This window comes from Ipomoea nil, unplaced genomic scaffold (assembly GCF_001879475.1).
Source record: "Ipomoea nil cultivar Tokyo-kokei standard unplaced genomic scaffold, Asagao_1.1 scaffold1978, whole genome shotgun sequence".
Classification (NCBI taxonomy): Eukaryota; Viridiplantae; Streptophyta; class Magnoliopsida; order Solanales; family Convolvulaceae; genus Ipomoea; species Ipomoea nil.
In genome coordinates this window covers 2,044,931-2,057,395 of record NW_017618406.1, presented here as the reverse complement: position 1 = coordinate 2,057,395, position 12,465 = coordinate 2,044,931, and the positions used below count along the sequence as shown (strand labels likewise).

At 35.4% G+C, this 12,465-nt stretch overlaps 1 protein-coding gene and 1 pseudogene across 1 annotated transcript; one reads left to right on the top strand and one right to left on the bottom strand.

The window, feature by feature from the left end:
- The first annotated feature begins 344 nt into the window (after positions 1-344).
- On the top strand, positions 345-967 carry LOC109147278 (annotated as a pseudogene).
- A 2,872-nt stretch (positions 968-3,839) lies between these two features.
- LOC109147235 (F-box/FBD/LRR-repeat protein At1g13570-like) lies at positions 3,840-6,268 on the bottom strand. Its single transcript, XM_019294865.1, has 3 exons — positions 6,083-6,268; positions 4,878-5,036; positions 3,840-4,163 (listed from the first exon to the last, which is right to left on the bottom strand). Exons 1-3 carry the CDS (start codon positions 6,266-6,268, stop codon positions 3,840-3,842), a joined length of 669 nt encoding a protein of 222 aa, XP_019150410.1.
- Between the last annotated feature and the right edge of the window lie 6,197 nt (positions 6,269-12,465).

Genomic DNA, 12,465 nt, shown 5'->3' with positions numbered 1-12,465 from the left:
AATAAAACCATTAACATTATCATTAAAAGCACCACCACATGAAAGATAATGAAGTGACATAGGAAAAAATACAAGGAGCATTTAGTGGGAAATCAAAATACACATTGCAGAGTTCCAGGTGCTTGATTGTTGGCACGAGACTATACAAAGTGGTAGCTTATATCGTCTGACCCCTGAGAGATGTAAAGTTCCTCAATGCCATTTCTTGATAGAAAAAGAAACCACTGATCTAAATCGGACTGTGATGATGAAATCTGAGGTTTGTGATGTCAAGACTAAATTTCTTCACAGATTCCATGGCTATTCTTCCCGAGTACGAAGGCGGCGAATGGGAACATTGAGAAGAAGATGGAAGCTGAGGGTGATAAGACTAGCGTAACTACTATACGGAGGATGACAAGAAAGGACCTCGATCGAGTTCCTAACAAAGGAAATGGCCTTGATATGGATAATTACTCTTGGGTTCAAAGCCTTCAGATCAGGAGGTGACTATCACTATTCCTGTACCTCCTGGAACAAAGTCTAGGTTTATAAAAAAGAACCATCTTAAGTTAAAGTTGGACTTAAGGGTCACCCACCAGTAATTATATTGATGCTCAACTCTACAAGCCTGTCAAGGTTGATGATTGCTTTTGGAGCCTGGAGGACCAAAAATATATCCATCTCTGATCTGTGCTCCTAACCAAGAGTGATCAAATGGAATATTAATGTTGGAAATTTTTGGTGAAGGGTGAGCCTGAAATTGATACCCAGAAAGCAGTAAACTATCAGATCTAGACCCTGAGACAAGGTCAACAGTGGAAAATATGATGTTTGATTAGCGACAGCAATCCATGGGTCTCCCTACAAGTGACCAAGTGTAGAAACAACATATCCTGAAGAAATTCATGGCTGAGCACCCAGAAATGGCCAAGTTTAGCTGAGTGCAAGTGTGCTTATGTTGGTTTTGGTGGTGGTGCCTAGCAGTATACATTGCTTTTTTTTTTTCTTTTTTCTTTTTTTTCTTTTTTTTGGCTAAAACCATTTTCCTTCACTGTGGATATGTTTTTTCTTGGAGTTTTTCTTGGAGTTATGTAGTGCAAATATGTTAGTGGAATATATTGCATGACCAAAAAATAATAATAATAACAATATACTTTTAGTATATTAAAAATGTATATTGCTAAGGCGGCGGCGGTCGGCGAAGGAAGAGCGGCGGCGGGAATGTTTTTGGTCTCGGAAATGAGAGGGCGAGAGGAAGGGCGGCGGCGAGTGTGCAGTGGCTGAGGCGGCGGCGGGAATGTTCTGGTTTCAGAAATGAGAGGGCGAGAGGAAGGGCGGTTTCAGAAATGAGAGGGCGAGAGGAAGGGCGGCGGCGAGTGTGCAGTGGCTGAGGCGTCGGCAGAGGAAGGGCGGCGGCTGTCGTCGTTGGCGAAGATGGGGGAGATGGCGGACCGGCGAAGAAGGCGAAGAACTCTCTTGAGGAAATGGGGTTGATTTTTCGCGATTTTGGGCGGAATGAAATTTTGGTGAAATTTTTCTAAGGCTCGGGCGAGTAGGGCTAAATTTTGGGTTAATTATTCGCGGCACCCTCTCGAGACGGGTTCCGCGGAAAGATTTTTTTTTTTTTATTTTTTTTTTTTATTTCGAAACTACTTTCCACCACACCTTTATTTGAAGGGTGTATGAGATTTTTATTTGTTTTTATTTTTCACTACACATTCATTAAAGGGTGTAGTGTAAAGTTATACTCTTATACTCATTTCTGTAGTAGTGCATGATCCACACAAGTGTATGAACCATGATCCATACAATAATTTGTCCAAATTATCAGCCACCATATGACTTACCTCAGAAAATTTTACTGTTATAGTAATGTAGTTCATAAAGTAAGTATCATTATAATTACACTTTAGTTTCATTTGACCATATTGCTCTATTTTTTAGTTTTATTTTCCACGCTTACTAGTTTTATTATAGCAATATCAAAGTATCATTTTAATTCTACTATAGTTTCATTTGAAAATATACATTATTGTATGGGCTCCATCTATTTTGTAGTTTTATTTTCCACACACTAGTTTAATTATAATAATGCTAAAGTATTATTTTAATTACACTCCACGTTCATTTGACAATATATGTTATTGTATGGTTCTGGATTTTAGATTCACTTTCCACAGACACTAGTTTCATTTTAACAACATAAAGTATGATTTTAATTATACTACAGTTTCATTTGACAATATATGTTGTTGAATGAGCTATGTTTTTTAGTTTCATTTTTCACACAGACTAATTTCATTTTAACAATACTAAAGTATCATTTTAATTTTACTACAGTTTATTTGACAATCATAGTCCACATAGCACTATGAACCGTGGTCCACTGTATAACAACTTGACTAATCTCTGATCCAACTTTAAACAGGAATGAAGGATCAGCTAGATCGATCCTTTAGCACTGAGCTATTTAATTTTAAGATAATACTAAGACCAAATGTGAAATGTCATCATCACTCTCATCTGCTGACTTACTCAATAAAGACCCCATCCAGGCCAATTGGGACTTGGGGCTCCAGCAGTCAAAGTATACAAACTTATAATCAAATTAAAACATCATTGCATTGAAGTCATAAGAAACACTTGGCTAAGCACCCACATCATCTGAAGTACAATTAACTTTACCAAAAAAGAGGGTTATTCTTGGACTCTACGGATTGAGGGAGGATACAAAATGCCCTACAAAATAATACTTACTGAACAGTAGCTTAGGATAGGAAATACCATCCATGTCTTACAAAAAGTTTAGTTTCAACTTCCACCACAACCATTGATTACATTTCTATATATTGCATCCTAACCCATGGAGCTACCAATCCGCCGCCATACTAAATTCGTAAAGCTCAGGGTGATCAATCAGGATATGTGGCAACCAGACCTTCTTGGAGAAGAATTGTGCTTTTGGAGATGCATGTGGGAAGCACAACAACTCCCTTGAGATATCAGATCCCATAGTACAACCCTAGCCTTTTGAACAATGTTGAAAAAATCGCTAGGCGCCCTCTAGGCGACTGGGGGCCACCTAGGCGGGCGCCTAGAACGCCTAGGCCGCCTAGCAGGCCGGGCGCCTAGGCGCGATTTTTGCAACAGTGCTTCTGAATAAATACTTTCTCAAGTTGAGGGGATTTTGAGAGCAGTGCTTCCAAAAATAGCATTTCGAGTGTGGATCTATGACATTCAAACTTGATTGTGTTATGCTTCTCCAAAACCTGAATATTAAAGCAACCATCTAGATCCACCTCCAAAACTTTTAGTCTTGAAGCTTTGTCATATATCCCTCCAACTTGACTACAACTCAAGAAGAAATGAAAAACGCGCACAACTCTAAGCTAAGGAACTTTGAAGAAAAAAAAAAAAGAATCATGCATGATTGCCAAATAAATACTCAACCTTTTCTGCATTAATCCCCAGTTCACATAGGTTGAGACATTTATTAATCAATTGCATAGCAACAATGAGCTGCTTCCCACAACCAAAACTTAATTCATACAACTTCATTACTTGCATATATATAATAATCAACAATTGTTACCATTGGAGCTTACACATTTTTCTCCTATCTTTAGTAACATATATAAAAATTGTTACCATTTCACAATTAGTCTATAATTTAAATGATATATAGGTGCTACAAAATCTATTGAGCAAACAAATTTATTTTAAAGGCTGAGCCAGAACTATAGAGTATCACACAAAGTCATAAGTTGCAGTGTACTCCATAAAAAATAAAATAAAAATAAAAATAGAAACAAAAACATTTCTATGTTGCATCCAAACTGGAGCATCTAAATTCATTCTTAAAATTCTGGGGGATCAATTAGTCTATAGTTAAAGTTGTACTCCATGAAGACAATTTGTGCTTTTAGAGATGCACGAGGAAAGTCCAACAATTTCCTTGAGTTGATAAGAGCCAATGCATTGTGGCTATTACGTAATTCTTGAACAACAACTTTGTCTAGTGCAACAGATTTTGAGAGCAGTGCTTTCAAGAAAAGCATTTCATGTCTGGATCCTTTAAACCATTCAATCTTTACCGTATTAAGCATCTCCAAATTCTTATTTATAATGTCTGGACCCTTAAAAATTCTTGATGGACCTTCTTTGTCATCGATCCATTCCTCCTGCAACTCAGCAAGAAATTAATCATATCCTGATACAATTGATCGAGAGGAAATTAAATCTGAAAAGAAAAAAGAAATATATGTAATTAATAAAGTCAAATGTGGAAATGGGCAAAGGTTTGAGTAAGGGGAATTGTTTGGGATGAGGTTTGCTTGGGATGAGGTTTGAATAAGACAAATGTTTGAGAGGAGGTTTTGCTTGGGGAAAAGCTTGGGCATAAGTTTGAATAAGACAAATGTTTGAGAGGAGGTTTTGGGCATAGGTTTGAATAAGACAAAAGCTTGGGCATAGGTTTCTCCTAAAGGGAAAAACTTGGGCTAAGGTTTTTGTAAGGGAAAAAGTCTGGGCTAAGTTTTTTGCTTGCAGGAGAAGAATAGCATTAAATGCTTGGAAATTTCTAGGCACATGGTTTGCTATAAATAGGCAATTCCTTTCATTGTAAATCATACCATCCGTATTCATCCCATCCGAAAAATTCCAATAGCATAGCAAAAATACAGAGAGTAAAATAGAGAGTTATATTTGTAATTCCTATTGTAATATCCTTTTGTCAATACAAAAATTTCTTATTCAAATTGGCTTACTGTGTGTATGATTTATTCTAAATCTTACACTAGAATTTATTCTCAATATTTTCAATTCAAGTTGCTATTGTAATTTAGTATTGTGAACCGTATTGATCCTAACAATATATGGGATCATATATGTCTCACCTGTTTCTCTGCAGCAATCTCCAGTGTGCATAGATTGGGGGATTTTTCAAGCAATTGTATAGCAAGTTTTAAGTGCCTCTCACAACCAAATCTGAAACGATACAGCTTCATTACTTGCACATTTCTTGCCGTTGGGAATGTTGGTGCTCTTTTTGCAGTCTTGAAAAAAGAAACAACAATAAAGAGAAAATTTTAAACTTGAAAGAACACTAACAAGTCAGAATGAATTGAAAAACATTATGTATATTAAATCAATAGCAATTAATGGCGTGTATGTATTCCATTTGCATGAAGCTAAGTAATCTAATTCAAGTACTCAAAAAAAAAAAATCTAATTCAAAGGAATCTTGTGGCGGCTACCCAGCTGTCCCACCAACTAAATTAGATAATATTGTCCTAATATGTGCATTTCATTTGACCATAACTGGGAACTAACAAAGTCAAATGGACAATCGTTTCAAACCTAGAAAAGCCAATAAAACACTCTACAGAGTCAAACTAAGAACCTTGGAACTACCAAGCTAACTGTCCAATCAACTTAGTTGGGACTACGTTGCTTAGCTCTATAATGTGTGTAGTCCCAGCCTAGGTTGTCAATGGAATTGAACCAAGAAGTCGAAATAGATAACCAATTCAAACCAAGAAAGTCAATAAACAATTCTAAGGAGGGTCAAACTTGGAAGCTAGTAGTTACCAAGCTAATTGTCCAACCAACTTAGTGTATTCCATTTGACCCTAGTGACAAAAGACTACAAGGAGGGTAAACCGGAAAGTTCTAGGTTATGATAAAGGACCACAAGAAGGGTAAACACTCCTAAGTTACGTTGTCCATGGCAGGCCAGCCTAAGTTGTTGACAAAGGAGGGTACATAAACTGATCTAGGTTGTCTATCCCTGAAAAATATAGGTTGTGAGGGTCAACCATCCTAAGTTGTTCATCATATCGTTGGAAGGCCTAGATTGTGATAAAGGACCACAAGAAAAGTAAATTGGCCTAGGTTGTTCACCGATCAAAACCAAGAAGACCTATAGTTTAATTGTCCTACCAACTTAGCCCACGAGCCTAAGACCGATTGAAAGGCCAAATAATGGACAACCAGTTCAAAATATATACATTCTGGTTAGAGTGGTTACCAAGGTTAGCCCACCATTGGCATGCATGACGTAAAGTAATTCAAAATAAACTAATAAAGTAGAGATTCTGACCTCTGACAAATCAGCTGACAAGCAAAGATACTTAATTCCATCCAAATGAGCAGTAAACCATCTGGGTATAGAACTAGGACAAAACTGAGAGAAGCTTGTAAGTTTTGGAGCACTTATATCAAGATTCTCAATCCCATCACAAGCTCGGAAAGCCAGCTTCTCTAGTTTAGGAATACTATAGACCATATTTCCTTTAACATTATTATGCTTAAAAGAAACATGCTCCAAAACTAATGAAGTAACGTCAGAAAATATACAACCACCATTTACTGGCAAATCAATAAGGAAACCTTGAAGTTTGAGGTGCTTAATTGTGTGGCACGAGACTATACAAAATGGCAGTTTATATTTCAGGTGTGGAGCACACAAAGAACATATGCTAAGTTCCCGGGCACCATTTCTTGATAGAAAAAGACACCACTTATCTATGTCAGACTGCGGCGGCTGAATACCAAAACAGGAGATGTGCAGACTAAATTTCTTGACGAGTCCAACACGGAGCAAGAGAATATTGTTAATTATGGTCGAGACACGACTTGTCGAGTTATAAAGTTTGCATTCTCGAACGAATTCCCAATCGAATGCTAGTCGACCATGGCGCAACCAAACATCCTTCCAGTGAGTTGAGAGCAAAGCAGTTCTGGCAACGTCTCGAGTGGGCAAACACTCCAAAATTCTTTCCTTTAAATCTACTGGCAGTTCACTTATTAAATCCGATCCGGTTTTGATCCTAGCCATTAAATTGGAAACAAGAATGAGTGCGCTAGCTAGCCAGAGAAATTCGCCACCACTACTACAAGATCGATACTCCAATCCATATAACGAGCTCAAGAAGGAGTTGGCATGCTAGTTTTGTTGGGGTTAGTCGAAATCAAAGGATATTTAGGAAGAAATTAAATAGATTAGGGGAGGAAGATGAAGTATCCTTTCTACAGTCTATCGCCTATCCCTAGATGTTTGAGTTGGGAAGAGTTCTGTCTACCGCATACCGCTTAGGAAGGCATGCAGTTCGTTTAATCTTTTTATTTATTTTTTTATTTTTTAAATAAAGAGATGAATACATAAACTTAGTCTTATGATTGAGTTAATACCCAAAATCGTCTTCGACTATAGTGGTTTTTTTCAATTTCGTCCTAAACGACTTTGGTGACCTAATATCGTCCCAGACTTTTGTGTTTCGCTCAATTTAGTCCTCTATTTGTTATTTCGTCAAATTGGTGTTAAATAAAGGGACAATTCAGTAATGTCAATATTGATCTCTCTTTACTTTCAACCGCTGAAGTGCGAAATTCCTCTTTCTTGTACGAATTACACCCAGAATTACTCCCGGACCTGCAAATCAAATTTTATATTCGCAGTTTTGGGAGTAATTCTGGGAGTAATTCGTAAAAAAAAAGGATTTCGCAGTTCACATGTCTATGAGTAAAGAGATGCCAATATTAAAATTACTGAATTGTCTATTTATTTAACACCAAATGGACAGAATAACAAATGAGGGACTAAATTGAGCAAAAACACAAAAGTCTTGGACTAAATTGAGCGAAACACAAAAGTCTGGGACGATATTAGGTCACCAAAGTCGTTTAGGACGAAATTGAGAAAAATCACTATAGTCGAGGACGATTTTGGGTATTAACTCTCTTATGATTTATGAAAAGATTGTTGTAACAGAGCCCATAGTACTCAAAAAAGAAAAAGGAATAAGGTTCAAATTGGCCACTGAACGTAACCTGAAAATGCAATTAGGCCACTGAACGAAAAAAAAAGTACAATTAGGCCATTGAACACTCAAAAAATGTGCAATTAGGCCACTGAACTCTCCAAACGTATGCAATTTTACCGGATAGCAGGTTACCATCAATTTTAGCAGGTTACCTACTTACGTGGCAGCTTAGTTGGCATTTTTAATAATTTTTAAATAATTTTTAATAATTAATTTTAATAATAAATTTTATAAAAAATTGGAAAAAATTAAATAAAAAATAAAATAAAGTCGTTTTTATTTTTTAAAAATTTTTTTAATAAAAAGTTATTATTAAAATTTATTAAAAATTAATTAAAATTTATTAAAAATGCCAACTCAGCTGCCACGTAAGCAAATAACCTGCTAAAATTGAGGGTAACCTGCTATCAGGTGAAATTGCACATTTTTGAAGTGTTCAGTGGCCTAATTGCACTTTTTTTTCGTTCAGTGACCTAATTGCACTTTCAGGTTACGTTCAGTGGCCAATTTGAACCTTATTCCAAAGAAAAAAACCAAAACATAAATTTGGTTTATTATATATTCAAACTTGTCACTTCTAAATTAATAATTAATACTTTTTTTTCAATCAAACATCTTACTTGTATGGATAGTTGGTGGCTGTTTTTTTTTTTTTTTTTTTTTTTTTTTTTTAAATATATATATATATATATATATATATATATATATATATACTTTTTTTTTAAAAAATAACACAGCAGGAAATTTGTTGGTTTCTGATCACCTGAAAGTGATCGGAAATGACCTTAATTAGGTCGGAAATGCCTGTTCCGACCTCTTTTCCCACCAATTTGGGTATCCAAATAAAACCCTTCTCGCTATTTCCATGAGAAAATGGTCGGAAATAAAGACCATTTTTCTAAGGCCGTCGGAAAAAGTGGTCAAAAATTAGTCGAGCGAGTCCGGATTTTCCAACCACCAACAGTCGGAAATTCCAACCACTTTGGTGGTTGAAAACTTGGACGTAGTCAATAAAAAATTCATTTCCCTACAGAGAGAATCCCTCAGTAGTGAAATGAATATATCTATATATATTGTTGCAAGTTGGTAAGATATTTGCTAAAAAATATGTACACATTTCATATGGTTAATTGAAGATAATTCATTCATGAATATACAATTGAAAATTTTAAACATGTCAAAATATGAAATTCTAGAATTTAACTTCTGATTCAATCTTCAAACTATTGTCTGCATACTGCCACCAACATTGAACCACAGGAGGAACCGAGGAAGTGTGCAGTCTATCTATGAGCTCCTTTTTAGCCTCTTCGGTTGGTTTCTGGCAAAATCAACAGAATATAGGCTAAATGCCTAATCAATTAGCCTAAATGCCTAATATATTACAAGTCTATGACTATTGCTGGTAAGGAGATGTGTTAGAAGGTTGTCTATTATATGCAGGAGACAAAGGACTTATAAAACAATTGTGCTAGAGGCAAATAAATCTTCTCATTTACCAAATAAACCAACAAGCACACAACATATATCCCATGAAGGGGAAAAAACCACTTTCATACAAGATACCCTTTTCATTACCTAAATCATTAAAATCACAAGCCAAACTAATCAAATGATCACAATACAATGAACCTATTAGCATGTAATGCTTACTCCAGTTAGACAACCAAAACTTCCTCAAAACACTACAAACAAAATCCGGGATTGATAGTGTTTTAGACCATCAAGTGATGCATTAGAATCAAAAGCAGACAACACAACCTACAGCAAGAGAACTAATGTAACTATGGACAAACCTCATGAAGCTTCTTTCTTCTTCCTTTTGATTCAATAGGAAAGCATCTCAGCATGAAGAAAAAAAAAACATTAGTGTTAGTACATACTCGGTATTAGTAATGACTCATATTTAAATACTGAATAAAATAACAATTTTGACAATAGATATTGGTCCGGTTATTTACCTTCCCCCATAGAGCAAGAAACCTAATGCTGCCACAAGGTAGTCTACATGCCAAATTACAGTATGAATTAGACCAAAATGCAGTAGAAATCAAAGCCAATTTGATGATTAACACATCTATTAAAATTAAAATAGCATTACGAGCATAGCCATATCAAATAACTACTTAGAACTGAGGAGGAATTAATGAATTAAACAATGAACAAATAAAACAACTAAAATAACTTTGTCTTGAGAATGCCAAGCTTCAGCATCAATACAATCAGTCCTACACCACACTCCATAATGGTCAGATGCATTTATATTGAAAAAAAAGTATATAAGTATAATCTTCCCAAAAAAGGAATCTAAAACCTTAAGCCCCATACTCAGCCATGGAAAGAAAGATTGGTGCTAAACTTTCATTAGAAATCAGCTTAAGAGCCACAAAAGGCATATGCTTGAAAATGGAAGCCTGGGTTATCAACTGTCAAGATATTTGTAGAAGATAAGTCACAAACTCACAATGCAAGGAAGTGCATGAAAATGGGGTAAGATTTTCCCTAATAATATATATTATATATTATATATTAGTGCCTTAATTAAGTAGTGCAAGTTGACTAGGCTTATTAAGTGGTCTGGTTGGACTTAATAACTAGAAGTTGTTAGTCAACCAGACTCTGTGCCTAATATAATCCTGGATTGATGGGATACAGGATGATTGATGTTAGCACATTCAGTTATGGTACTCAGACTGCTCAGTAGATACCAATACACCCTCTAGGATTATATTCTGAGTCAGGTCTGAGGCTGATTGATGATTCTGAGTCAGGTCTGAGGCTGATTGATGTTAGCGCATTCAGTTATGGTACTTAGACTACTCAGTAGATACCAATACACCCTCTAGGATTCTGAGTCAGGTGAGGCAAAACATGGCTAACGGTCTACCGTTAAGAGGCAACATAACAGGAACATCAACTATGGCTGGAGATCAACACGGCTACGCTTCCGCTATCATACGAGATCAGGTTTCTCGTATACTGTTATTCATTATAGTTAGACTATTTAGATCTAACATTTGGTATCAAGAGCCTTTATAATCTCTGCCTAGTTGATTATTTTGCCTAAAATCAACAATCAATTTGAATATATATACATTAAGTTCTTGGTATATATTTTGTATATTAATTCTATGAAATATGCTTATATCTATCTGATTTTTTGATATAATAATTTGTGCATATTTCGAAAGGATTATATTTGGACTGCTGGAATATTTCCAGCATTAATAAGCACGATTTTAATTTCTTTTGAATTATGAAATTATCTATCGTGATCGGAACTTGCCATGACCGGATTTTGGCAGGAAAAATGGGGTGCGATTCATTCTCTGGTTTCAGTCTCCGATTTGCGTTTTCCGGCGACTCCTACTGGTAGGAAACGACGGCTATATATTAAAAAAAAAAGTTTCGTCACTTTCTAGTTTCCCCTCCGATTTACCGTCCGGCTACTGCTGCTGCTTCTTCATGTTTCTCCCGTCGGCGCCGTATGTGGTAAGTTTTCTTTTGGCTGAATTAAGTTAGAGAAGGTGATGGATAGGGCAATTTATATCCTACACCACGGCGCGCGTTGCACTATGCGCCCAGATGCAAAATGGCGTCGTTTTAATTATTTTTTTTTTTTGAAATTTCCCGCCCCAGTGAATGGCAGTAGTTTTTTCTTTAAAAAAAACCCGCTGTTCAAGAATGTACATAATGTTATACTAGAATACACATAATGTTATACATGAATGTACATAATTATATAACAAAATATACCTTCTCTTTTTAAAAGATAATACACATAATCTAACATAATACATAATAAACATAAACTTTTAACATAATACACATCAACTCTTAACATAATACACACAAATTTTCTGATTCGGATGTACATAATTGTATAAAAAGAATGCACATAATTGTATAAAAAATACACATAACTGTATGAACCAATACACATAACGTTGTGAACAAATACACATAACGTTGTGAACAAATACACATAATCTCAGCAACTTTCTACCGCGCCTCCCAACACTACCCAAAACGACGTCGTTTTGGGAGGCGCGCAACGCACAGTGCTATGTGCGCCGTGGTGTAGGATATAACGATTGGATGGATAGTTCTTGGGCCAGATTCAGGCCCATTTGGGCAGACTTGGACTCTTGGTCTCATAAAAGTCATATTGGGCCTATTTAATTTTCCTTGGGCTTAATTAAGTTTTTTTCCCATCACATTTAGATTCTTCTAGCCAATTGATTAAATTAATTTCTCTCTCAATTATTATTAAATTATCATACAATTTTGGACAAATATTAAGTTTTAAATTTGTTGTTTAAATTTTAATTTAATATTGAGGTTTATATTAAATTGCCTGAAGTATTGCAATTTCTTTAGGGATATGTGTGTTAATAATATATTAATGTGCAAATCCAAGCATGTTGGGTATATTTATAATAATTTTATTGATATAATTATACATTCATAAAAGCATGCATTAAGGTTAGATTTAGCATACTATTAACACATAAATTCATTATTAAAATATCATTCAATTTTAGATCCTTTGGCCAATTTTAGGCATTATGGCCTGTTAAGTAGCTTGTTTGGTTTCCCCTTAATTTTGAGAACATTTTAGTTTTATGTGTCTCTGGGATTTTAGAACCTGTTTTAAACA